Source organism: Peromyscus californicus, unplaced genomic scaffold (genome assembly GCF_007827085.1).
Source record: "Peromyscus californicus insignis strain IS unplaced genomic scaffold, ASM782708v3 Scaffold_4__1_contigs__length_199733344, whole genome shotgun sequence".
NCBI lineage: Eukaryota > Metazoa > Chordata > Mammalia > Rodentia > Cricetidae > Peromyscus > Peromyscus californicus.
This window is the reverse complement of record NW_026294562.1, coordinates 120,234,335-120,257,532: the sequence shown is the minus strand read 5'-3', so window position 1 is coordinate 120,257,532 and position 23,198 is coordinate 120,234,335. Positions and strand designations below refer to the sequence as shown.

Here is a 23,198-nt window from a genome sequence, read left to right as displayed (position 1 = left end):
AGGAGTCGGTTCTCGCCTTCCACTGTGTAGGTAGGTCATGGGGCTTGAGCTCAGGTCATCAAGCTTGGTGGCAGATGCTACTTTACCTGGTGAGCCCTTTTGCCCCTGCCCCCCCCACACACACATCCTGTTTTTGAACAGGCTTTCAATATGTATGTAGCCCACACTGGCCTTGAACCTCTGATCCTCCTGCCTCAGCCTCATGAGTGCTGTGATGACAGTGTGCATCACCACGCCCAGGTTACCTTCAGCACCTTTACGTGTGTACTTCCATGTCACGTGTCAGAGCTCACTGATGGTAAGGGAAGAAGTAGGGTTCAGATTTTAGTTACAGCCTCAGGTGAGTTGTTGCTCCCAGGATGGGGTTGGGGAGTAGGGTGCATCCTTGGTGAGCCCTACAGGTTCTGCAGAAAGCACAGTCCTGACTAGAAGGCACCCACTATATACCACACAGTGTGGAAGATGATGGCAGCAGAGACATCCAACGACTTGGTCAAGTCACCACAGCTGGTCACTGGCAGAAGCGTCAGGAACGAGCAGACAACAGGAGAATTATCCATTCTCCCCGTCAACAAACATCCTTTGAGTCCAGCTATGCCTGGCACTGTCTCTGCAGTTAGATTTAAGTGTAACCGATGGGCTGTTTCCAGTTTTAAATTGCATGGCGTAGGGGGCAGGAGGGACTATAGTTTTTTATGTGCTCACATATAAAAGCACAGGGCACAGGAGGCAGAAAGCTAAAAGAATAAAGGAGGTTACTGGGGGAAAGTGATTTCCTAGTTGTAAGAGATCAGAAGAGAAAAATCATCCAGGAAATCCAGACCACAAGGGAAGAGGGACATGAAGTCTCATTCAAGTTCAAGTTTCATCCAGCTCTTCATTGAAGAAATGCTAGGGTTTTGTTGTTGTTTGTTTTGATAACAGAAAATAGATCAGTGTGGCAGGATGTCTCGGTGAGTAAAGTGGTCCTCAAAAAGCCAAATGACCTGAGCTCCATTCCCACAACCCTCAGAAAAGTGGAAGGAGAAAACCAACTACACGAAGTTGTCCTCTGACCTCCACCTGCACATTACACACACACACACACACATACACACACACACACACACACACACACACACACACACACACAGGTGTGTGCTCACAGAGAGTAATAATTTTTTTTAAATCTAGTGCATTTTTTAAAATTTTTTTTAAAAGCTAGTGGATCAACCCTGCTTTTTATCATATATAAACATAAATTTTTAATAGGTTAAATATATAAATGTGAAAAGCTGTTCTTGGAATTTTAAAGAGGAATATAGGAGGGCATCTTTATTTCATTTGTTGTTTTGATTTGTTTAAACAGGATCTCACCATATGGCCCAGGATAGTCTTGAACTGAAATTCTCTCCCCCCCCCCAAGTTCTAGGATTCTAAGTATATGCTATCAGCCTGGGGGAGAGCATTTTTATTGCCTCAGCCTGTGGACAAATTCTATAAATTAAAGACAAGAGTAAAATATGAAGGGCAGTGATAAGGTTGTCCACACTGAAGTTTAAAACTTTGTGAAGAATATTTAAAACTGGAAAAGGTGAGCTATAGACTCATATTTTCAGTGCATACCAAGGTCTTCAAAGATCTGAGATAGCCTGGATAGCTAAGAACTTCTATTCTCCACAACCCCAGTCAATTAAAACGTTCTGTGAGAAAAGTACCCCAAGATCAATAACTGTGCGTGCGCCAACGTGTGCTTATGCAGAGACCATGGGCTGACATCTGGTGTCTTCCTCCATGGCTCCACCCCCCCTTTTTAAATAAAAGATAGTCTCTTAGTGAAATTGGAGGAGGTCACTGTTTTGGATAGATTGGTTAACCCATGAGTCCCTGGGATCCTGAGATTGGATTTATATGTGAGTGCTGGGGATTCGAACTCAGGTTCTCAAGTTTGTGTACCAAGTACTTTACACAGAGCAATTTCCCAATCTGTCTGTGTCGATATTTCTTAGAGATTTGCCTCTAACCTCTATCAAAGCTGATCCGGAGGTAAAAATTAGTCTAAGTCCAGCATTCAAGTCCCACCTCAGACAAAACAGTGATAAAAACAGAAATCCTGGGGGTAGAATCCAGGGCCTCCAGGCTCTCCTGAAATCAGCAGCTCCAGCTGCTGTCTGGTGCCACAGAGCCTGGCAAATCCCCAGAGCCAGATGCAGGGCTGTCCCCTGGTACAGCTTTTGTTCTCTTCCCTAACAGGAGGGCCACACCTATTTCCCCTGGCATACTTCTGAGCAGATGGGCACTTAAGTGCCAGGGCTCCGGGATATACAACAAGGACCTAGAGTCTTGGCCGCAGAGGATCAGAAGCTTTGCCTCAACATCTCAAGCTATTTGTGCCCAAAGGCTATTCTCCACAGCACAGTCAATCACAACGTCCTGTGAGAAAAGTATCCCAAGGTAAAAAATACCAAGCTCCAGTAACAGTGCAAGCTCTTGTCCCACTTCGGGGAGAGGGGTGGTCCTAAGCCCCATTAGAATAGTAAAGGTTCTGAGAAGGCCTGTGGGAAATAGTCACTTCATTTGAATTAGTAATTCCTCCCAAACTTATTTGATCTTAATTTTTTTTTCCTGGTTGAACACATGGTGATTGAATCCCTGTTGCCCACTCAGCCTGTTTTCTCACTGGGAAAGGCATCAGGGAAGGCCAGCAGGTTTGTCCCAAGTGTGGAAACTCTAATCCTCACTATTCTGTGTCAGGTACTCAAGGTGCCACGGTGTATACTCAGGACAGAGTGTTCAGAACCTGGATTTTGTTTGTGTTTGAATCTTAAAGACTGCTTCATGCATTATATTTACATTTTTCTACATTTATTTTATGTCTGTGTGTACTGGGGGTAGGGGGCGTTGTGCCACAGCACAAGTGTGGAAATCAGAAGACAACTTGAAGGAAGTGGTCCTCCCCTCCCACCAGGTGTGTCTCAGGGATTGAACTCAGGGCGTTAGGCTTGGAAATGAGCACCTTTGTCTGCTCAGCTGACCTTGACTGATCCCGGAATCTATTTGTGAACAGGATCCCCAAGAGACTGAAGAAAGGTATCTCGAGAAGCATGACTATATATCTTCTGTTCCTTTTCCACTAAGATGGCCATTGGGTCACAGGCCAGCTGGGAGGGGAGCAAGTCTCCAGGCCCTCTATCCAGATATAATTGGTGTATTTTGAACTGCACATCTATATTTAGGGAATTCCCCACATGATAAGTCCCTTCTTCCCAAGGGGCTTATGAGGGAAACCAAGGCAAACTGCCAGCCACTAATGGGAACTTGCTTCTGCTCAGACTTAGGAAAGGACTGTGGGGAGAGGGCTGGGAATCTGGCTCAGTGGTTAAAGTGCTTGCTAGGCAAGTGGAAGGACCCCCCAAACACACATAAATACTGGATGTGTGTGGCAGCCTACCTGTAACTCCAGCCTGGGAAGGTGGAGACAGGATTCCCAGAGCGAGCTGGTTGGGGACACTAACCATATCAGTGAGCTCTGGGTGTGATTGAGAGACCCTGCTTCAGTGAGTAAGCTGGAAGAATGAGCAAGAATGATTATATCAGCTTCAGATCTCAACATACACATGCATGTACACATACACACTTACATATTATGTGTACACACAAGTGTGCCCACAAATGTGCAACACAGTCACACACACAAACATAAAGAAAAAAGACCAAGAAAAAACAACTTTTTGAGACAGAGATTATGCAGTTCAGGTTGGCTTTGGATTTGTTATGTAGCTGAAGACAACCCTGAACTTGGTCCTCCTGCCTTCACTTTGCAAGTGCTGGGATTCCAGGCCAGTGGTACCAAACCCAGCAGAAACCAAGGAATTCTTCCAGCTCCATCTACCCATGCTCAGAGATACCAACACACTCCTGCCCAGAGGTGCTCACTTCAGGTGTCAACCAGAGTCTCCCTGAGAGCCGCAAACAGCTTCCCCACAGGGCCACCAGGGTCAAACAGAGTCGCTCTTAGTAGTTCCTCCCCCAACCCCTTAGAAGGAAAGCGGAGCCAGAACCTAGGGAGAAGACATTTTATTGAGATTTTGCTACATAAATACCTACAGAAAGCTGAGGAAACGGATTGCTGAAGGAGCAGCTACTGTCTTCCTCTGCAGAGTCACTAAGGAACCCATGGGAAACGGGCGGGAGGGAGAAAGTGCCCCCACACTAGGTGGGTGGTAGGATGGAGGAAGGAGCGAGGGAGGGAAGGATAGGGGAGAGACGTGTGAGCAAATGTCCCAGGGAAGGACAGGTGAAGACCAATGAGGTCACAATGCTGAGGAGTCACTGGGTCAGAGCCTGTATCACATCCTTCACCAGCATGGTACCAATCACCATCTTCTCACTGTTGACAGTCAGCTGGGCAGGTCCAGCTGGCCGGGCATCCAGAGTCAGCAGGACCAAGCTCCCACTAGTCAGTGTCCTCCCCGCAAACCTGCGACGGGAACAGAGGAAGGGGTGGGCTCAGAACTGCCGAGGGTGACCGCTTCTAAGGGGCTCAGCCCTGGGGCTTGGGGCCCTCCTTCTCTGCCCCTCTGCTAGTACCTGTACTCATCAGATGTCCCACAGGGGACACGACCCAGGTTGGCAGTGGCAGTCACTTTCTGCACCACCGTGTGGTCACTCCGACAGGTGTCTGGCAGTGTAAGCTTCTCTGTGATCTCGTTCATGCCTGTCAGCTTTCCTAGGGGTAGAGGCCATGATGAGGGCAGAGGCTGTGGTGGACACAGGCTGGCACCTGCACCAGCTAGCTGAACATTCTCAGGTTCTCCCAGGCTCGGCAGGTCAGGATCACCCTCGTCAGCCTTCTATTTGGCCTCTCTCCTTCCTGTGAAGCTTCCCTAGTCTCTTTTTTCAGGAAGCCGACCACTTGGTATTTCTCTCACACCCTCTGTTTTTGGCCAGTACCATCATCATGCCACTGTCCATCACTGGCCATGCTCAAGTCTACCCTGTTCTGGGAACTCCTTTCTGGGAGGGAGAGCATTCCTCATGTTGGGGCCCTGCTCTCTCCCTATTCCCAGCCAAGGTCCTCCAAAAAGGATTCCAAAATCTCCCTCCAGCCGCTGCAACTGTCTTGTCCCTCTTTAGTAACCTGCTCTCCCTGAGGTTGGCATGGACTCTGGCACGCCAAATCTGGAAGTGCTTGGTCACCGCAGCCTGCGGGCACCCCTCAGCACCTTTCTGCCTTGTCATCTCTCTCTCTGCTCCCGCCCTCCCCCTTTCCCCTGTAGAAGGCAGGCTCTCCTCAAGATTCTGCCCTTGCTGCTCAGCCCCTCACCCATGCCGCCACTGCCTCTGTCAGGGTGATGTCACCCACACACTCAGCTTGTGACTCCAGCCTTCAGGTGTTTGTAAGCACCGACCCAGATATTCAATCACATCCTCACACCTCCCCACATGCGCTGCAGAATGGCCTTCCCCCAACCTAGCCAGGCTCTTCTCTTGCCTGCCTTGTTCCTTCTTGCAGACCAGGGGTTTGACAAATTTTAGACTGTAGTCCACTACCCAAATGGCTTGCAATTGTTTTGTTTTATTGCTTTTTTTAAAAACTTTATTTATGTATTTATTTATTTATTATGTATACAGTGTTCTGCCTACATGTGTCCCTGCAAGCCAGAAGAGGGCGCCATTACAGGTGGTTGTGAGCCACCATGTGGTTGCTGGGAATTGAACTCAGGTTCTCTGGAAGAGCAGCCAATGCTCTTAACCGCTGAGCCATCTCTCCCGCCCGTTTTATTGCTTTTTTAAGAAAAAAAAGCATTGGGTGAAAATTCAAGAGAAGATGAGCATTTCTTGAAACTTGAAAATTAAATAAAATTTCCCAAACTTATAAATAAAATGTTATTAGAAATATAGTCACACTCATTCATTTAAGTATCCTCTGAGGCTGTTTTATTGGAGAGCAGCAGACCTGTTAGTACAGCAGAGACCACGTGACTCTCAAAGCCTTAAACATCTGCTCTCTGACCCATCATAGTAAACAGTCACCACCTGCTCTAGGTGGAAGGGCGCTCATTTCCATGTCAAGCCTGGGATTCTAGAGTCAGACTGTGGTCCGTCTCCTCTCCCTCTCAGGGCTGCTATTTGCAGGTTCCCCTTCCCAGTCACTCTCTCTCCCATTCCAGCCCTTCATGCCTTTTGCCATGGCTGCGATCCTGCCTCGCCATCTCTCATCAGATCTATTACAATGGCTTTATCACTAGCTATAGTATTTACCCCACACCCCAAGAAATTGAGGCCAGAGCTGTGTGAAGTCCTGTGTCTCCCCTGACGTAGGACTACCCTTCTTCCCACGGCAGGCTCCTCCATTCTTAACTGTGCTATCAGGCTGTTCTTTCTGAAGCAGAGGACAGAGCCTTTCGCCTGCTTCCCTGACTCCTCTACTGCCAGAAAATGAGCCCCGGTAACTTCTGGAACCCCTTCTCATTCTGGAATCCTAGGACCAAATGCCTTTAGCATACCATTCAGGGCTCCTCAGAACTAGACAAACATTCCACTTCCAGTTTTGTTCTTAATGCTCCCTGTGATAGGGACTCCATTGTCCCAAACAGAACTGCTCCCAGCACTTTCCACCAACCTCTGCATGTACTGTGTCCCCAACTGGAGTGTGGACCTGGGCTGTGTACAAACTTTCTCACGCCTCATCACGTGCCTCAGTCTTTGTGAAGACTTGTCAGAGGCATAAGCTACAGGGCCTCTCTGTCTAAAGGACTGACGCTCCTCCCACACGTCTGTACAATCAACCACAGGGAGCACTCACCCTGCTCCTTCTTGAACTCATTCTCACTCATGAACACAGGGGCCATCAGCTCCCCAACAGGTGGCTGAATGGAGACATAGAACTGTCGGGTTTGGGTGCTGGGAAAAGCAAAGGAAACAGAAGCAGACATGAAGCCAGCGTCCACTCCCCTCATTCCCATCTTACCTTGAGGCGGGGCCTAGAGACAGAAGATGAGGTAGGACCTAGGGCCAGGAATGGCAGCCAGACCCCTAGAACTCAGTGTAGCCCCACCTACCACCCTCTCTAGCTCTGGTTCTCCCAGACCCTGCTCCCTCCAGCCCACTCTCTCACCAGTATGTGGGTTGGGTACATACCATAGCTGGAAGTTGGCTGCCTGGGTTGAATCACAGAAGTTAATGCCCATCACAGCAGTGGTGGATTCTCCGGGTGCCAGGGACTCTGGATGTACAGAAAGCAATGAGGGGAAAGGAAAGACCATGATTGTCCTGGAACCTAGTATGGCTCCAGTCTCCCTTATCAGAGCAGACTAGCCCTCTGTGGATTCCTGGCTTTCTAGGCCCCTGGAGACTGTCACTGACTTCCTTTTGAAGCCTAAGTACCTTTCCATCACCCACTCTCAAATCTGCTCCGTGACACCATGCCTTAATATGAACTTGTTTATCTCCTAATCCATCTTGTCTACCATGGTGTGGGTCATATTAGATGCCACCTCTGTCTACCCATAGCAAGGCATCTGGCTTGACCCTAAGAGGATATCAGCAACTACAGGAAGACTGAGTCTGCCTGGGGACCTCCTCCTCTACCCCGCCCAAGGCCCTCTGTACCAATTTCAGGGAATTCTTGGATGCTGATGCCAGCAGGTAGCTTGGGAGTGCCCACATGCAGCCCCTTGATGGGCGTCTCGGAGTTGTTGGAGAAGTAGATGTGCACGGACACCATGTGGGGATCCCCAGAGAAAGGCTGACGGCTGAAGGCATAGTCTACGGCCAGCCCCTCTCCAGCGACCCGGTGCAGCAGCTCCTGCCTCCCAGCGCTGGACACTGGACTCAGCAGCTGGAGGGAAGACGATGGGAGTGTAGAAGTCAGGCAGAGAATAGCCAGCCCCAACCCTGTCTCACCTAGGGCCATCCTGAAAAACTTAGATTTAATGGTATCCCAAGCGTCACGCCCATCTCCTACCACACAGGTCCACACCACAGGATGCAGCAGGAAGTTGAGTCCTTCCCCGACTCACCGAAGGCACCAGAGAGGAGTCTGTGAGTGTCAGGCCCTCCAGGTCAGCAGCCAGACTAGTGGACACAACCATGGGAGGAGACACAGGCTGGACACTAGGAGGGGTAACTGGGAGGGGAGGGCCAGAAAGAAAGGTGAGTAAGCTCAAGGAGCAAAATTCAGCACTTTGGACAGCGAGAGACACACCCTAGCCCAGGAACTAGGTTGACCCAGGACAGACACCCCAGACCTCAGGACCCTGGCCTGGAGCTCCCAGGGTGCCTCCCCCCATGCCCTCTACTACCCAAACTCACAGTCCTCTAGGTCAAGCAGGGAAATCTCCTTGGCTACAGGGGCACTCTTGCTGCTGGGAGGCTGAAAGAGCAAAGAGGGGGTGGGGCTGTGAGGAAGAGGAGCATCCTGGCCTTCTCTGGGGCGGTGGGGGACATCACAGTCTGCTCTTACTGTTTTCTTCCTCCAGGGGGCAGGCTCGGCCTGCTGCTCCTCCTCCTCCTCCGACTCTGACGTCACCTCAGACTCTGAGGAGCTGCTGCTGGACTCGCTGCCCTCCTCCGAAGATGAGCCCTCCCTGTGCCCCTCTGGCACCTCCTTCTTCTTCTTCTTCGCCTTCTTCTTCTCCCCTTCCTCCTCACTCTGGTCGCTAAAGGCGGGTGGAAGTGTGGGGCTAAAGTCCCGCCTGCACACCCTCCCTGTCTCGTAAAACAGGGGAAGCCCTGAAGAGTGGAGGTGGGAGTGGAGAGCCTGGGCCAGCCGAGCCGGCACCTGCTTCTCAGACCTGGCCCCAGAAGAGCTTTAACTTGGCTGGTGCCATCTCGGGCCCCGAGCCCCTGGTTACCTCTCTGCTACTCTCGTGGGGTCTTTAAGACCTCCCAGACTTTGGCAGCCAGGCAGAGCAACCATCACAGGAGATGGCACAGTGGGTGTGCAGGCCCCCAGCACCTCTTGGGAAGCTCAGGTCCTCCTAGGGACCTGGGTGTTTCTTTTCCGGACTAGATCCCCAGGCCTCCCCGCTTACCTCCGGCTGCCCGCTCCTTTCTCTTCGTCGTCGTCGTCATTGTCCGAGTCACTGCTGGACTCCCCAGAGTCGCTCTCACTGCTGCTCTTACTCTGGGACTCACTCTCAGACTCAGGCTCTATGGAGGAAACGTGTCAGGCCTCCCCACCACATGTGAAGCCCCCCGCCACCAGTAAGGAAGGCCCTCCCCACTGGATGGAGAGGCCTTTCCCGGTCTATGGAAGCTCCAGACTCAGAACTGAAGCTTCAACTCCATCTGACCTGCCCCAACCCTCGATGCCACCTGAGACTTCAAGAACATGGAAGGACCCACACAAAAAAGCGTCACTTGCACAGCACACACATCTGAGAATGGACACCTGGGTTCACGCAGGCTGTGACTCATAAGCTAGTGCCTATCCTTGATCTACACGCATGGAGAGCATGCTCCGTCTCACACACACAGGCATGCACATGGGCGAGACATCACAGTCTGTTCTGAATGGCAGGAAGCATTATCCCTCTGCTCACCGCTGTCTGCAGACTCGGTGGGGCCAGACTCTCCCTCGGAGTCAGAGTAGAAAGGCTTTTCTTTCTCCTTCCTCTTCTCCCGATTTGAGCACTTGGTCCATTCAGGTACCTGAAGATGTCATGAGTAGGCATCAGTTCCTCATGGTTGGAGGAGGGGGAAGGAAAGTACATGCGCTTTGCACCCATCACAACATCTCTCCTTGGTTCCCTACTCGGGCCTGACCCCAAAAGAGAAGATGGAGATGTACAGTCCACAGGGAGAGGAGTAAATGGTTCACAGTCATGACAGCACCCAGCTGTGGAGAAAAGGCCTAGGGCACAGCACACAGGGAGAGAGAAGGAGGAGAGTACACGGCACACAGAGGGGACCTCAGTGTATTCGCCCAACAGGCCCACGTGGGTCTCAATAAGGGAGAAGTCTTCTTCCTGTATGTGGGGAGGGCATCAGGAGGACCGGACAGTACTGCCAGGGCCCCCTGCTGCTGTCCCTTTCCCAACACACACAAATGCACGCGCACGCGCGCGCGTGCACACACACACACACACACACACACACACACACACACACACACACACGTGCCAAAGTTGCTGACCTCTACATTGCGCACGGATGGGTCTGGGGCTTCCTCTGGCCAGTCTGGGAGCTCCTGGTAGCCTGTAGCCTTTGCATTGAGCAGATGGGACAGTGATCCCAGTTGGAAATGGTCACGATCTGAAGACAGGTTTACAAGTTAGGCCAGTAGTGGCAGTGAACAATGCTTGAGGCAGGGGTATTTGTTTCCTGGGTGGGACTGGGTGCTGATTCTAGCGGGGATTCCCAAGCTGGGCAGGGAAACTGATGGATACACCCCTGTGACTCCTGTACCTGACTACACACAGCCAACGTGCGAGGAGAAAAAGCTTTCCAGCCAGCCCAGGACAGAGACTAAAGAATGTGGACAAAGTGCTAAGGGAGAAGGCTCCAGGGTCGGAGACGCTGCTGGCCTGGCTGCTCAGGTATCTACGGGAAGCCCAAAGTGTGAATGCGGCTCCCCTCCTGGACACAGCCAGGCCGAGAAGGCTAACATGGGACAAGGTGAAGAAGAGGCTGGCCATGGGGGAGGAGACAGGTCTGGTGGGCCTCGGTATTCACGGAAAGGGATAAGCAGTCAATCCAGGAGAGAGTTAGTGTCACAGCGGACAGATGGTGTAGGACAGTAACACAGAGACATGAATGAGATGGCTTCAGGGCTGTCCAGCATCCCAGGAGATTACATCACTGTCTTACCTCAACCTCTGAGATCCAGGAGAGGAAAAAAAAGTGCAGAAATACTAGGAAAATGGCTCTGTTCAGGAAGCATCTTTCCTGGGTAGGCCCTAGCTTTGGTTCCTAAGGCTAATGAGGCAGCTAAAGCAACCCCTGACCCCAGGTCACAACTATGAACAGAGGCAGAGAGCCTGTAGACTAGGGTGTGGGCTGATCTCAAGAGACTGCACTTAGTGTTGGCGACTGCATCCTCAGGATTGTTATAATATGCCCTCTCCTTTGCTGTTCTACTACCTGCCTTCCCTGGTCCTTGGTATTTAACATCTTAGTATAGAATCCCAAGCCCAAAGTCTGCTCAGGAGGGAGGTAGGAGAAGAGCCTAAGAAATGGGGAGAAAGCAAAAGTCCCATGTGACAGGGAGAGCAGACACTCAGGTGAGGCGGAAACAGATGTGGCTGTGGTGGAGACTGCAGGGAGAATAGTTAACCAGTTCTACACACAAGAGCTTAGTGCCTGGCTAAGGCTGTGGCCTTGGATGAAGGCCTAAGGCCTGGGCCCTGGGCCTAGCCACTTCCTGACCTCTCTCCCAGGAGGGTTACCCTGGTTCCCGCTCCCACCTTTGAAGGATGACTCCAAGATAGGGGCTGGCTTAGGGGCCAGGAAGAGTTTCTTGGCATGGCGGCTGAGGGCTCCACCCTGCTCTGAAGGAACGATGAGCTGCCGGGTGAAGCGGGCACGATCTCGGATATCATAGTTCTGGTCATACTTGGCCAGACTCAGCACGTACTGGGTCAGGAGCTTGGTCTGAGGAGAGAAGAGAGGGTGACTCAGCAGCCAACAGAGGGTGGGGACCCAGGAGACTTGGAACCAGCTTTATTCAGCCAACACATCCAAGGAGAGATCCTCTCTTGCTTATGTACGTCACCCAAGTTTCCTCCCCACCTGCCCTGGTTCCAGGCTCTACGTTTCAGCTTTCTGGCTCTGACTTCTTCCCCCAACTGTCACAACGGCCTTGGGCCAACAAATGAGGTGGCCCTCTCCTCCCTCTTGGTCCTGCATTCTATTCTTCCTCTAATTTCTGGTCCCTAGTGATCCAGGCCAGCCAACCTCTTTACTCTGGCACAACAAGGTTATTAAAGGGCCAGAACACTGTGCTCCACCTTGTGATTCCCAGGCTCCACCCACCCCCAGAGTATGAAGACAATAAGGGTGAACTAAGTAAGAGGTTCTTCGACAGAACTATCAACACACAGAGCAGATCCTGAGCAGCCTCAGGGCTCTCAGAGGTTCCGGTCTGTCCCCTAGAAGATTCTAACAAGATCAAAACAAAATGGCTCTGTCTCTGAGGTTTGTTGAGGTCATGTGGAATCCACAGTCTGCAGCTGTATCGGAGGACCAAAAGTCTCAGATACTGTCTCAATCTTGACCTAGTCCAAGCTGCCTTCACATGATGGCAGTGGTGGCCACCACCATTTATGAAGGACTTTCTGGAGCTAAGAACTGGGTCAGGTGTTCCCCACTCTCCTGTTATCTCTACAATCCTTCTGAGTGGCAGGTGTTATTGCCTCACTTCAAAGAGAAGTAGAATCAGGAAGTGGCTTCTTCAAGGTTGGGGAGCCCATAGACACTGCACCCAGGTCTGGATCAGAGGCCCATCTGTCCCCTCCCCGTCATTGCCTATGCCTTTGTGTCTCTTTCCTGTGACCAAGATCAAAACCACCAAATAGCCAACCCTAGAGTATGTCCAGGCTATAGGCAGCAGCAAGACAGAACCTAGGGATGACTCTGGGATTCTGAAGATTTGTGATGATATAATATCACATCCAACCTTAGACGTGACTATTTGCTAATCCCTGCTGGCCATCAAGTAGATATCCAGGAGGGGCAGAGATTTCCAGGTGCTGGCCCAGAATCAGAGCCACTGTTGTGGCAGACCTGCCCCATATCACTTTAGGGACCCCTGTGTCTCCTACACTATATCTTCCATGGAATCTGATGCCTCCCGCTCAACTCAGTCCCTTCCAGTACAGCACCATCCATGATTCCAGCCCCAGACTCTCCTAGTGCAATGGACTCAGAACACGAACACAGGATGCCACTGACCATCTGACCAGCAAAAATTGGTAGACACCCTTGTCAACATGTCATTAAGATGCAGCGGCACATCCATTCCCTCTTCTAGTTTAGGACAGCATCTTCTTCCATAGGCTGCACAGGTGGCTGATAACAGACCACCTCCTTCCCTTGCCTCATTCTAGAAAGAACACTTAAGGACTGGATCCATCTGTCCACAGTCCTAAGCCCATGTCAACAATCAAGATAAGGGGCCGGTCCATGCACTGCCACACTGCAAGACAGTAATAATCCACCACCTTTGCTCACTCTAAAGAGCCATTCCTCACACAATGTCCAAGCTATCCCCTAGAACCCCACCTCACCTAGCCACAATGTACTAAAATTGTAGGCTGTTATGGTTGGAGAAGTGGCTCAGAGGTTAAGAGCATTGGCTGCTTTTCCAGAGGATCTGGGTTCAATTCCCAGCACCTATATGCTAGCTCACAACCATTTCTAACTCAAGTTCCAGGGGATGTGGTGCCCTCTTCTGACTTCCATGGACTCCTGCCTGTATATGGTATGCATAAAAATATACATGCATACACATAGGCACACACATATGCACACACACATTTTATGTGCCTATACATATATAGGCACATAACATAAATACATATATTTTTTAGATTAGGCTGTTCTAGAGAACCAATGAGCCAAGTGTTAGTACCAAAAACTTCCATTGACCAAGGGGTCCAGCCACCAGGGAAGAACACTATGGAACACTCTCAATAACCTGTGTCAACATTCACGCTAACTTATACCCAAGCTGACTATTCAAAAAAAGTTAAAATACAATCTCTCCTTAATACTACATAAATTCTAGACTCTAGACTTTAACATCCATCCCTGCTTCCTAGTGTTTTAACTTGGTGTCATCCCCTTGCCTTGGTGTGATCAAGGCCTGAGACTCTGGAATGTGGTAAAGGTTATGGGAATAGAGGCCTGTCTTGCTAGTACAAAGGCTCTACAGATTTTGTCCTTCATGGCTTAGAAAAATTTAATGGCCACATATGGAAGGAACTAAAGGCAGCCTCTAAAAATTGAGAGTAGTCTATAGCTGGCGGCCAGCAAGAAGTCACAGCCTTGGCTCTATAGCCACAAGCAATGTGTGAGCTGGGACGTGAACCTGACATTGTGTGAGCTGGGACATGAACCTGACATTGCGTGAGCTGGGACGTGAACCTGTCATTGTGTGAGCTGGGACATGAACCTGTCATGAGCTGGGATGTGAACCTGACATTGTGTGAGCTGGGACATGAACCTGACATTGTGTGAACTGGGATGTGAACCTGACATTGTGTGAGCTGGGACATGAACCTGACATTGTGTGAGCTGGGACATGAACCTGACACTGTGTGAGCTGTGATATGAGCCTGTCCTCAGCATAGCCTCCAGGTGGAAACCCAGCCTTGGCCTATATGTCCAGGACAGTCTTGCATAAGACCCAACTGAGTCATACCAGGTTCTTGACCCATAAAAACTGAAAGAAAATATTTGTGTTATCTTAAGGCACTAAGTTGAGAGTAATTTATTATGAAGCTATGCAAAGCTAAAGGATTAAAATGTGACACCTCAATGCCCGTACCTAAAGGCTCTGGGAACATCTAGAAAAGATGATGGCTGGATAGAGGAATGCAGACATGTACATGTAGTTTGCAGTGATGACTATTCACAGTTCCGGCATTTGGTGGTCCTGCCTCCCTTGCTTGAGTCCCTGGGGCTAACACTAGCCACTGTGAATCAAAGAAGCCAGTGAAGAAGTCAATTGTCACCCGGGTGTGGTGGCTCACACCCGAGTGGTGGCTGTACTCAGGAGGCAGATGCAGGAGGATTTCTATGATTATGAGACCAGCCTGGTTTACAAAGTGAGTTCCAGGACAGCTAGGACTGTTACACAGGGAAACTCTGTCTTGAAAAACAAAAACAAAAAAACAAGTAGAAGAAGGAAAAAAGGAGGAAGAGAAGAAGTCAGTTGTTACCACTCTCTGACTGGCTCAAGCATATAAAACACAGTGGCCTCAGGACCCTGGCATGTCACCCTCCCCACTCCTTGAGCCTTGATCACACCCTTTGCTTGGTTTGCTTCCTTCGGGTGTTGGGAATCGAACCCAGAGGACCAGAGCTCCGTGCATGTTAAGCATGTGCTCCATCACTGAGCCTCATTTTCCCAAGTGCTCCTCCAGCCTGCTCCTTCCTCCCTTCCAAGCAAGACAGCTCACACACATTTGCTTCCCCACGCTGCTCGCTCTCTCCTGGCTGATTCCCCACAACACTGATATGCATATTGTTGCCTCTACATGTAGTTACTGCCCTCCTATCTGACTCCTGACGAGTCCTGACACTTGGTGGCCCAGCCTACCCCAACTTGGGTCCCTGGACTCATGCCAAGCACTATGAATCAGTAAAGATGCCAAGTGCTGTGATCCTGAGACTGCCATAGGATAGCAAAAGAGCCATCTTTCGGGCACACTGCAGTCTCAGGCTATAGCTCTACTGCAGACCTGATCCGTTCATCCAGATATTTTGCCTCAAAGATCTGCAAACCTTTCCTGTAAAGGGCTAGAGAGTTTTAGCTTTTATAGGCCATGCATACTGTTTCAAAGTAGTCAACTCTACCACTGTAGCACAAATACACCCATATGTAATATGTAAATGTACATGCTCCAACTGAAATATTGTAAAAACAAGCTGCAGGTCAGGTTCAGCCTGTGGGCAGCAGTTTGCCAATGCCAGTGTTGCTGAACTCTCCTCTTGTTTGGAATCTCTAGCTCCTGGAAAAGTTCTGCACATTCTGCCTTACTCTTAGAATTCACTAGCACCATCTCAGGGAATACCGGATAACCAAAGGCTCTGAGGCCCCTGATATCCAGCTTCCTTGAATCACATCCTTGACTATAGTATCTCTCATAATCCTTTACCTTTCAAAAGGGACTGGTTGCCAACACCACCCACGCTGGCACAGAGAGGCCAGACATCACCAAGTTTTGGGAAGAAGCACAGCCCATGTCCCCTGGAATACATGTGCTTCTTCCATCAATGCCCATCATTGCCAGCCCCTCCCTTAGCTCAATCAGCAGGAGCACTTTATAGCCCATGTTCCACAGATGACAGATAAGGACTCTAACATCAAGACATGAACACTCACAGCCTCATAAGAGACTCTCTTCAATGGTGACTCCACTAGAGTCTCAGGAATAGCAATGGACATTGGGGTGGCACTGGTCACTTGGCAAGACTAGTCACCTGTCTTAATATGCCTTTTCATAAGAGTCCATGCCCACTGGGGAGAGTCAAAAGAATGCTTCCTGGGGCAGCTCTTGGGGTCCAGAGAAAGCTGGTGGGGACGTCTCTCACTCCTTACCTGCTTGGAGTTGGTCAGGTAAAGCTTGGCTGCCAAGTTGATGACCTGCAGCTTCACGATGTCTTCCTCTGCTGTGAACGACTTGGCCATTTTTCTCAGGACATCAGGTGCAATCTTGGGCACATGCTCACAGTACTCTCCAATAAGCCAGAGGATGCTGGCTCGTGCCATGGGCACCTGTGGGTATGGACAGGCATCAGGACTAGAGGAAACATGTTGATGGGGTGGGATGAACAGGCAAGGAAGGGCTGCCATCTGTACTGGCCTACTGTCGTATGGGTGTCTGAGGGTGGGGGCAGAGGGTAGAATAGATTCGAAGGTGGGGCTTTCATAAACAGCACCCCCTATTCCATATGGTTTCGTTACCATGGGTAAAGCTGCCAAGCCCTAAAGTCAACCATGGCTTCCTAGATTTATTTCTGCATTGCCGTGTCAGTATTCCTGAATCTCCAGTAACGGAATTAGGGATTCAGTGCAACAGAAAAACAAAGGATTGCTCAATCAGCCATCCTTGGTGAGAGCTTTAGTGGGAAACAGAGTGGCGCCCCCAGGCCCTGGGACTGGGACCTGTCCCTAGTGCATGAGCCGGCTTTTTGGATCCTAATGTCTATGGTGAGACACTTTGCACAGCCTCGGTGCAGGGAGGAGGGGCTTGGACCTGCCTCAGCTGAATGTACCAGGCTCTGCTGACTCCCCGTGGGAGACCTTGCCTTGGAGGAGGTGGGAATGGGGGGTGGGTTGGGGTGGGAGGAGGGAGGACAGGGGAATCTGTGGTTGATATGTAAAATGAATAGAAAATCTCTTAATTAAAAAAAAAGAAAGAAAAGAAAATAGAGTGGCGGTGAATGCTGAAGAGCTCTATAAGGGAGCCCCGTAGGGACAATCTTGGACAACAAGGTCCCACAGTCCAATCGCTCTCCTTCTACCTGAAGAACTTCCGATGCCCATTTGGAAGTTGGTTTGGAAGAAGTTAAAGCATTCGGTTACAGGGTTTGAAAGTCATGGACAGGGCTAGAAAGACGGCTCAGAAGTTAAGAGCACTTGATGATCTTACAGAGGACCCAAGTTCAGTTCCCAACCTGTAACTCGAGCTCCAGGGAATCTGAAGCCTCTGGCCTCTGCAGGCACTGGCACTCACATGCACATACCCATCACACACACACACACACACACACACACACACACACACACACACACACACACAATTTAAAGCAAAATAAATCTTTAAAAAGAAGTCATGGGGACAATGTTGGGGCAGGCTGGGAACACGAAGCTGCTCGCTCCCTCACCTGGATGTTGTCTGTGAGCTTTGCCAAGTGTTTGATGATCTCTCCGTGCTGCGCGGGCTGCATCTGCAGCAGCTTCTTAATGACTACCACCGACTCTGCGACCACAAGCTCTAGGGAATGAGAATGAGAACCTGAGGCCCAGAACAGTCGGATGGCCACACCAAGGTGGACAGGCACACCTGCAACGCCCTTGGTCGACCTCTTCCTCAGCCCCCCCTGCACTTCTCAAACAGCCCTTCAGTTACAGTAACACCTAGACACTAACTGAAGCAGATGTACATTGTAACTAGACCCAGAAAGGGATACCCACTGGCCAGCAGGGTCAGACATGCAGGCACGCATACACCATCAAGGTTGAACACTTCTCCAGGCAAACACTGACCATCACGGTTGGACAGAAGCTGCACCAAGCCATTGAGGCAGGTGTCACGGACCCGGCCTATGTTTGTTGCACATCGTCCAATGGCCTGGATCGTGGCTGCCACAAAGTCTTTGTCCATGCTGCGAATGTAGGTCTGTGGGACATCACGACATAGGAACATCCAGTAAGTAGCAACCTCACAGTGAAGGGCTTGAGGGCGACCTTTAAGTAAACTAAGAATGGGACCCCCCTTGTTTTATAATTCATCATGCCAGAGATTAAGTCTTGGGAGACGATGGCATCTCCAAAACACATGGAGGGAGTTCTCAGCACAAAGCCAACAGAAGGCACTGAAAGGGGGACCTAAGGCAACAGTTTCTACAGTTTGGGGCTCTTGCTGAAGATGAGACCCATCAGGCCAATTCTCACTGGGTATAAGGACCTGCTGGGCATCTCTCCTGGGGGCTAGGGCTGGAGGCGAGCCCATGGCTTGTACCTGGAATTCCCGTAGGACAGTGGGGATGTTGGTCTCATTAGCCAGGTTGGTCAGCACTTCCAGCTGCAGGGAGAGGTAGAGAGACAGGAAGTGGCCAGTGTGGCCGGCGGATTTTCTGGGCTTTTATTGTATAGACTTTATAGACTAGAAAGCAATACTCAGGACAGTTCTGCACATGCTTAGAGTGATGCGGAAGTGCACGATCATAAACCTTCTTCAAAACACAAGAGGATCAATTTGCCTCCTCAGGAAAGTCCCCGACAAAGAACAGGTGAAGTAGGGTTATGTCCCCTCCTTCCTCCGGAGAAAGCTATTCCTTTAAGGAGAGAAGCCAGGGATGATCTGCAAGTCTCTGAATAATCTGACCACTCTCCTGCTTCCTGCCTCGGAGTCTTTGCAAGCGCTGTTTCATTTGTATGGAGTTCTTCCCATTTCTGACCCTGCATTTACTTCGGTAATTCCCATTCATTTACCACGTCTCAGTTTGGACTCCATCTTATCAAGGAAAGCTTCCTCGATCCAAACGATGGTGGCACTATTCTAATTTTTAATTATTTTCTGCCTATGTTGTTTTGTCTAGGCACCATGTACATGCAGTGCCTGCAGAGGCCAGAAGAGGACATTGGAGTCCGTGAAATTGGAGTTACAGGTGGTCATGAGCCATCATGTGGGTGCTAGGAATGGAACCCTTGTCCTCTGGAAGAGCAGCCAGTGCTCTTAACAGTTGAGACACCCCTCCAGCCCTGATGCCTCCTATTTATATCTCTCTGCACCTGTCTCTCTTGACATATTTCATAGATGGATTTTTACAACTGTCTTGTGATTAGCTGCTTAATGCTTCTTCCTGCCCCCAATAAGCTCAATAAAAACACAGTCTCTGACTCATTTGCTTCACCTTGAACCCCCGGATCTATACCTGTTTGTTTTGTTTTGAGACAGTATCTCAAGCAGCCCAAGTTGGCCTTGACCGTGATATGTGGCCAAGAATGATCCTGAACTCTTGATTCTTCTGCTTCTACCACTGGAGTGATAGGATTACAGGCATGTTCTACCGCATCCTGTTTATGGGGTACTGGGGATCAAACCCAGGGCCTTGTGCATACTAGGCAAACTCTCTCCCCAGACCTCTTGAGTCCCTAGATCTAGTAAGAGAGGAAGCAGCAGGTGTGCCAGCAAGATAGGAAAGTTAGCTATGACATCACTCAATGATGAAGCAAGAGAATGGGAAAGGGTGGAAGTGCAGCTCTCAACACTATTCCTGTTGGTGCACGTGTGCCAGCAAGTCTGAGGGGTGGGTATGTGAGAGACAGAAAACTGAGTGCGAAAACAAGCATGACCCTTCATGCAGCAGACTTTGATGACTCCACAGTAGTAACATCACTTCCTGGAGTCTACACTTTTTTAAATATAAAATGGAAGCAAAACATACTTTGGGGGGCGATTATGAAAACTGAGTTATTCTGGGAAGTGTCTGGGGCATACCAAGCAGTTGTGTCTTAGTTTCCTCCAAGATTGAAACATTTCATCCTGCAGGAAGCTCCTTAAGCAGGAAGGTTAAACAACTCACAATAGCTTCAAGAAGATCCTGAAACTGACAAGATTCACTAGACCCCTCCCTACCAGCATAAACAATACAAGCCGAGAGTCTCTCTCAGTCTAAGAGAAGCCACCAAGAGCAGAGAAGCTAAGCTGCAAAGTAGAATCTCAGCCAATCCCAGCTGCAAAGACTCTTGAGACCAGCCCAGCTGCTTGGAAGAGGGGTAGACCAGAGTCACTTGGAAAGGACACTCCAACCTGTTGACACTCCAGCCTTCAAGCTGTGCAGTGTGCTGCAGGTTTCCCAGCTTTTGTGAGCTGTCACTTACGCTGGGGTAGACCCTGGTGATACAGCTGTCTTAAGTCAATTGTGCTCCTGTGAGTCCTCACCCCCCACCCCATACTTCTATAAGTCACCCCAGTAAAACTCACTGGTTCACCCAGTTGGACTTCGGTGGTACCTGTACTTTGATTTGCTGTGGGGTCCCTATCTGGGATGAGTAGACATGTGCTGCATCTCCCCAGAAAAAGTTTTGTCCCAGACAAGCCAGAGGCAGTTCCCCACCACCTGGGGCAGTTCCCCACCACCTGGGGCAGTTTCCCACCACCTGAGCAAATGCCTGCAGCCTAGAGAGGTGCTCAGCTCCAGAAAGAGGCAGGCACCGATGCAGCCAGTTAATCCAGCAGGTATTCAACCAGGTGAGCAGGAATCCAAGGCAATGCACTGTCCTGCACTCACCTTCAGGATCTTGATCTGGGTGGGATCCGTGGACCTAATGTAGAAGCTCTTCAGGTAGGGTTCAAACATACCCTGGCAAGAGAGAGGATTCCTGGGGATCTCCACCACAGCCCTAGATTTGCCCTTCCAGAGACACCTGCTCCTCCCAGCACAGGTCCAATGTCCCTTAAGCCTCAACATGCTCATCCTTGCCCCAAGTTCTCAGTCCACCTTAGGTCTGACATTGTTTCTCACTGGACACCCCACCATCACCCCCGTGGCCCCTTCAGGATCTAGACCCTGTTCCCGTTTGCGTTTGTGGTTTTGAAAACCTATAGCCCGCACACAAGGTAACTCCCCTGTCCTCCATGCTCTCACCCCCTGCCCCAACAACTCCCACAGAGCCCACGGCATCCAGGGCGGGCCCTGAATGCATGCTCACCCGGCGCTTGATAGACATGGTGGCCACATTCTGGAGCACTACGTACTGCACCTCACTGTGGAGAGGATGGGTCAGAGGGTTCAGAACCCCTCAGTTGAGGGGAAGGGGCGGTGGGTCGGGGAAGACAGATTGGCCAAAGAGTTGGGAGGAAGGAACTGTTGGGAGGAGCGGGCTCGGGCTCGGAGGGGGCGGGGCTTCCCGCACCTGTGGCTGCGCAGCAGGCGTACCAGCGCCTTGGCGATGACGCCCACCTCCGCCTTGGGCGCCAGGTGGAAGTAAAGCTGCGCCACGGCCATGACCACCGCGGCGCTGCGGCTCTGCAGCAAGGGCTTGGTGTTGCGCAGCAGCAGCCGGTGATCCGGGTCCATTACATAGGGCTTCCGAGCAGGCAGCGCCGCGGTGGCCGCCTCCTCCGATCCAGGGCCTTTGGCCTCGTCCTCCTCGGAGCCATAGAAGGCCTTCTCGGGGTTCTCCTCCAGCAACGACTCCTGGAGGGGACACGGCCCGGTCTGTGGGCGCCTTCCCTGAGTGACCTCCCTCCCCTCCGCCGGACTGGAGCCTCGAGCTCACGTTCTGCGTGGGACTCAAGAACTGTGTGCGCGCATAGCGCGTGAGCATGCTGATGATCACCACCTGGCCCCACTCCTCCACATCAATGAGTAGGTTGCAGAGCTTCCGGTAGTTTTTGTGAATCAGGTCAATACGCTCCGGACAGACCTCCTCAAAGGCCATCACCACACTGCCCGCCACCAGCTGGGGAAGCAAGGCAAGAGGATGTGAATGGGAAGGGCAGAGGAACTTGAACCGGCATCTGTCTGTTCTCTTCCCACCACTTGTCCTGTCTTCCCACAATGCACCCACCGTGGTCTTGTCCGCCAAAAGCTTCTCAATGACTTCTATCAGCTGGTCCTTCTGATCCGAGTCCAAACTGAGGGAGAAACAGTTGCAGGGAAAATGTCGCTTCCTGTCCCAAGGCTCCCCAACAGCTGCCCCAGCCAGACTCACTTTGGGCACACATGCCCACGCATCAAGAGATGGGAGCCCCCACTTTTGCCCTGTATTTGTCAGATCCCTAAACTGTCTTACTCCAGTCGAGTAAGGCCTGCAAGACCGTGGTAAGGTCAGGGGTCAGCTGGGGACTTAGGAAACCAGGCCCCTGAGGATAAAGGGGAAAGGTGGGGCACACACCTGTAAAGTTTAGGGATCGCATGAGCAGCTGTTTTCCGAACGTAGGGTGACATGTCTGAGGCAGCTTCCTTGATGGCTAGCATCATGATGGGCACTATGATGGGCACACGGATGCTAGAGAGGACGCGGAGGGCACTGGCACGGATCAGCTGGTTGGGATCCTAAGGACAGAAGTGAAGACAAAGGCCTGAGAGGCCATTGGGTCCCCTAATGGGAAGACCAGACACTATTCCTGGCTGCTACCTCCACCAGAATTGTTTCCCTGCCTTTGTGGCCGAGAGTAGCTTGTGTCAGGAACCTTGGTGTCCTGTAACAGTTTCCTGTGAGATTGTAGCATTCCATCCTGCCGAGAAGCTCCTCCGTGTCTTCAAAAAGATCCTGAAACTAACCATATCCACCAGACCCCTCCCTACCAGCATAAACAACACAAGCTGAGAGTCCCTCTCAGTCTAAGAGAAGCCGCCAAGAGCAGAGGAGCTAAGCTGCAAAGTAGAATCTCAGCCAAGTCAAGCTGCCTGGAAGAAGCAGAAACCAGCCCAGCTGCCTGGAAGAGGTGGAGACCAGAGTCACTTGGAAAGGAAACCCCAACCTGTTGACACTCCAGCCTTCAAGCTGTGCGTGTGCTGCAGGTTTCTCAGCTTTGGGAACTGACATCCACCCTGGGGTGAACCCTGGTGATACAGCTTCTTAAGTCATTTCTGCTCCTGTAAGTAACCTCTCACCCATACTCCTGTAGGTAACCCCAGTAAAACTCACTGGTTCACCCAGTTGGACTTGGGTGGTGTCCATACTTTGGTCTGTTGTGGACTCCCTATCTGGAGTGAACACATGTGTGTGTTGCCTCTCACCAGGAAAGGTTTTGCCAAACAACACATGGGAGCACCACCTCTTGCCTCTGGTTCGAAACCCGAGCCAGAAA

At 50.8% G+C, this 23,198-nt stretch overlaps 1 protein-coding gene and 1 long non-coding RNA gene across 3 annotated transcripts in view; one reads left to right on the top strand and one right to left on the bottom strand.

Moving 5' to 3' along the window:
- The first annotated feature begins 1,182 nt into the window (after positions 1 to 1,182).
- On the top strand, positions 1,183 to 2,831 carry LOC128123730 (uncharacterized). Its single transcript, XR_008222803.1, has 2 exons — positions 1,183 to 2,433; positions 2,734 to 2,831. It is a non-coding gene; the product is annotated as an uncharacterized LOC128123730 (long non-coding RNA).
- A 1,210-nt stretch (positions 2,832 to 4,041) lies between these two features.
- The window catches only part of Ap3b2 (adaptor related protein complex 3 subunit beta 2), a 39,783-nt gene continuing 20,626 nt past the window's right edge, over positions 4,042 to 23,198 (bottom strand). For both annotated transcript variants that reach the window (XM_052761697.1, XM_052761696.1), the window contains exons 5-26: positions 22,280 to 22,440; positions 21,953 to 22,019; positions 21,662 to 21,844; positions 21,296 to 21,579; positions 21,092 to 21,146; positions 20,671 to 20,742; positions 18,396 to 18,458; positions 17,921 to 18,053; positions 17,539 to 17,648; positions 16,250 to 16,426; positions 11,391 to 11,577; positions 10,121 to 10,239; positions 9,528 to 9,636; positions 9,018 to 9,135; positions 8,447 to 8,642; positions 8,296 to 8,356; positions 8,004 to 8,110; positions 7,594 to 7,822; positions 7,123 to 7,207; positions 6,788 to 6,885; positions 4,570 to 4,708; positions 4,042 to 4,459 (exon numbers count right to left, since the gene is read on the bottom strand). In XM_052761697.1, the coding sequence (XP_052617657.1) occupies positions 4,309 to 4,459; positions 4,570 to 4,708; positions 6,788 to 6,885; positions 7,123 to 7,207; positions 7,594 to 7,822; positions 8,004 to 8,110; positions 8,296 to 8,356; positions 8,447 to 8,642; positions 9,018 to 9,135; positions 9,528 to 9,636; positions 10,121 to 10,239; positions 11,391 to 11,577; positions 16,250 to 16,426; positions 17,539 to 17,648; positions 17,921 to 18,053; positions 18,396 to 18,458; positions 20,671 to 20,742; positions 21,092 to 21,146; positions 21,296 to 21,579; positions 21,662 to 21,844; positions 21,953 to 22,019; positions 22,280 to 22,440 (2,904 nt within the window). In that variant the 3' untranslated portion in view covers positions 4,042 to 4,308. The remainder of the gene's footprint in view (positions 4,460 to 4,569; positions 4,709 to 6,787; positions 6,886 to 7,122; positions 7,208 to 7,593; positions 7,823 to 8,003; positions 8,111 to 8,295; positions 8,357 to 8,446; positions 8,643 to 9,017; positions 9,136 to 9,527; positions 9,637 to 10,120; positions 10,240 to 11,390; positions 11,578 to 16,249; positions 16,427 to 17,538; positions 17,649 to 17,920; positions 18,054 to 18,395; positions 18,459 to 20,670; positions 20,743 to 21,091; positions 21,147 to 21,295; positions 21,580 to 21,661; positions 21,845 to 21,952; positions 22,020 to 22,279; positions 22,441 to 23,198) is intronic.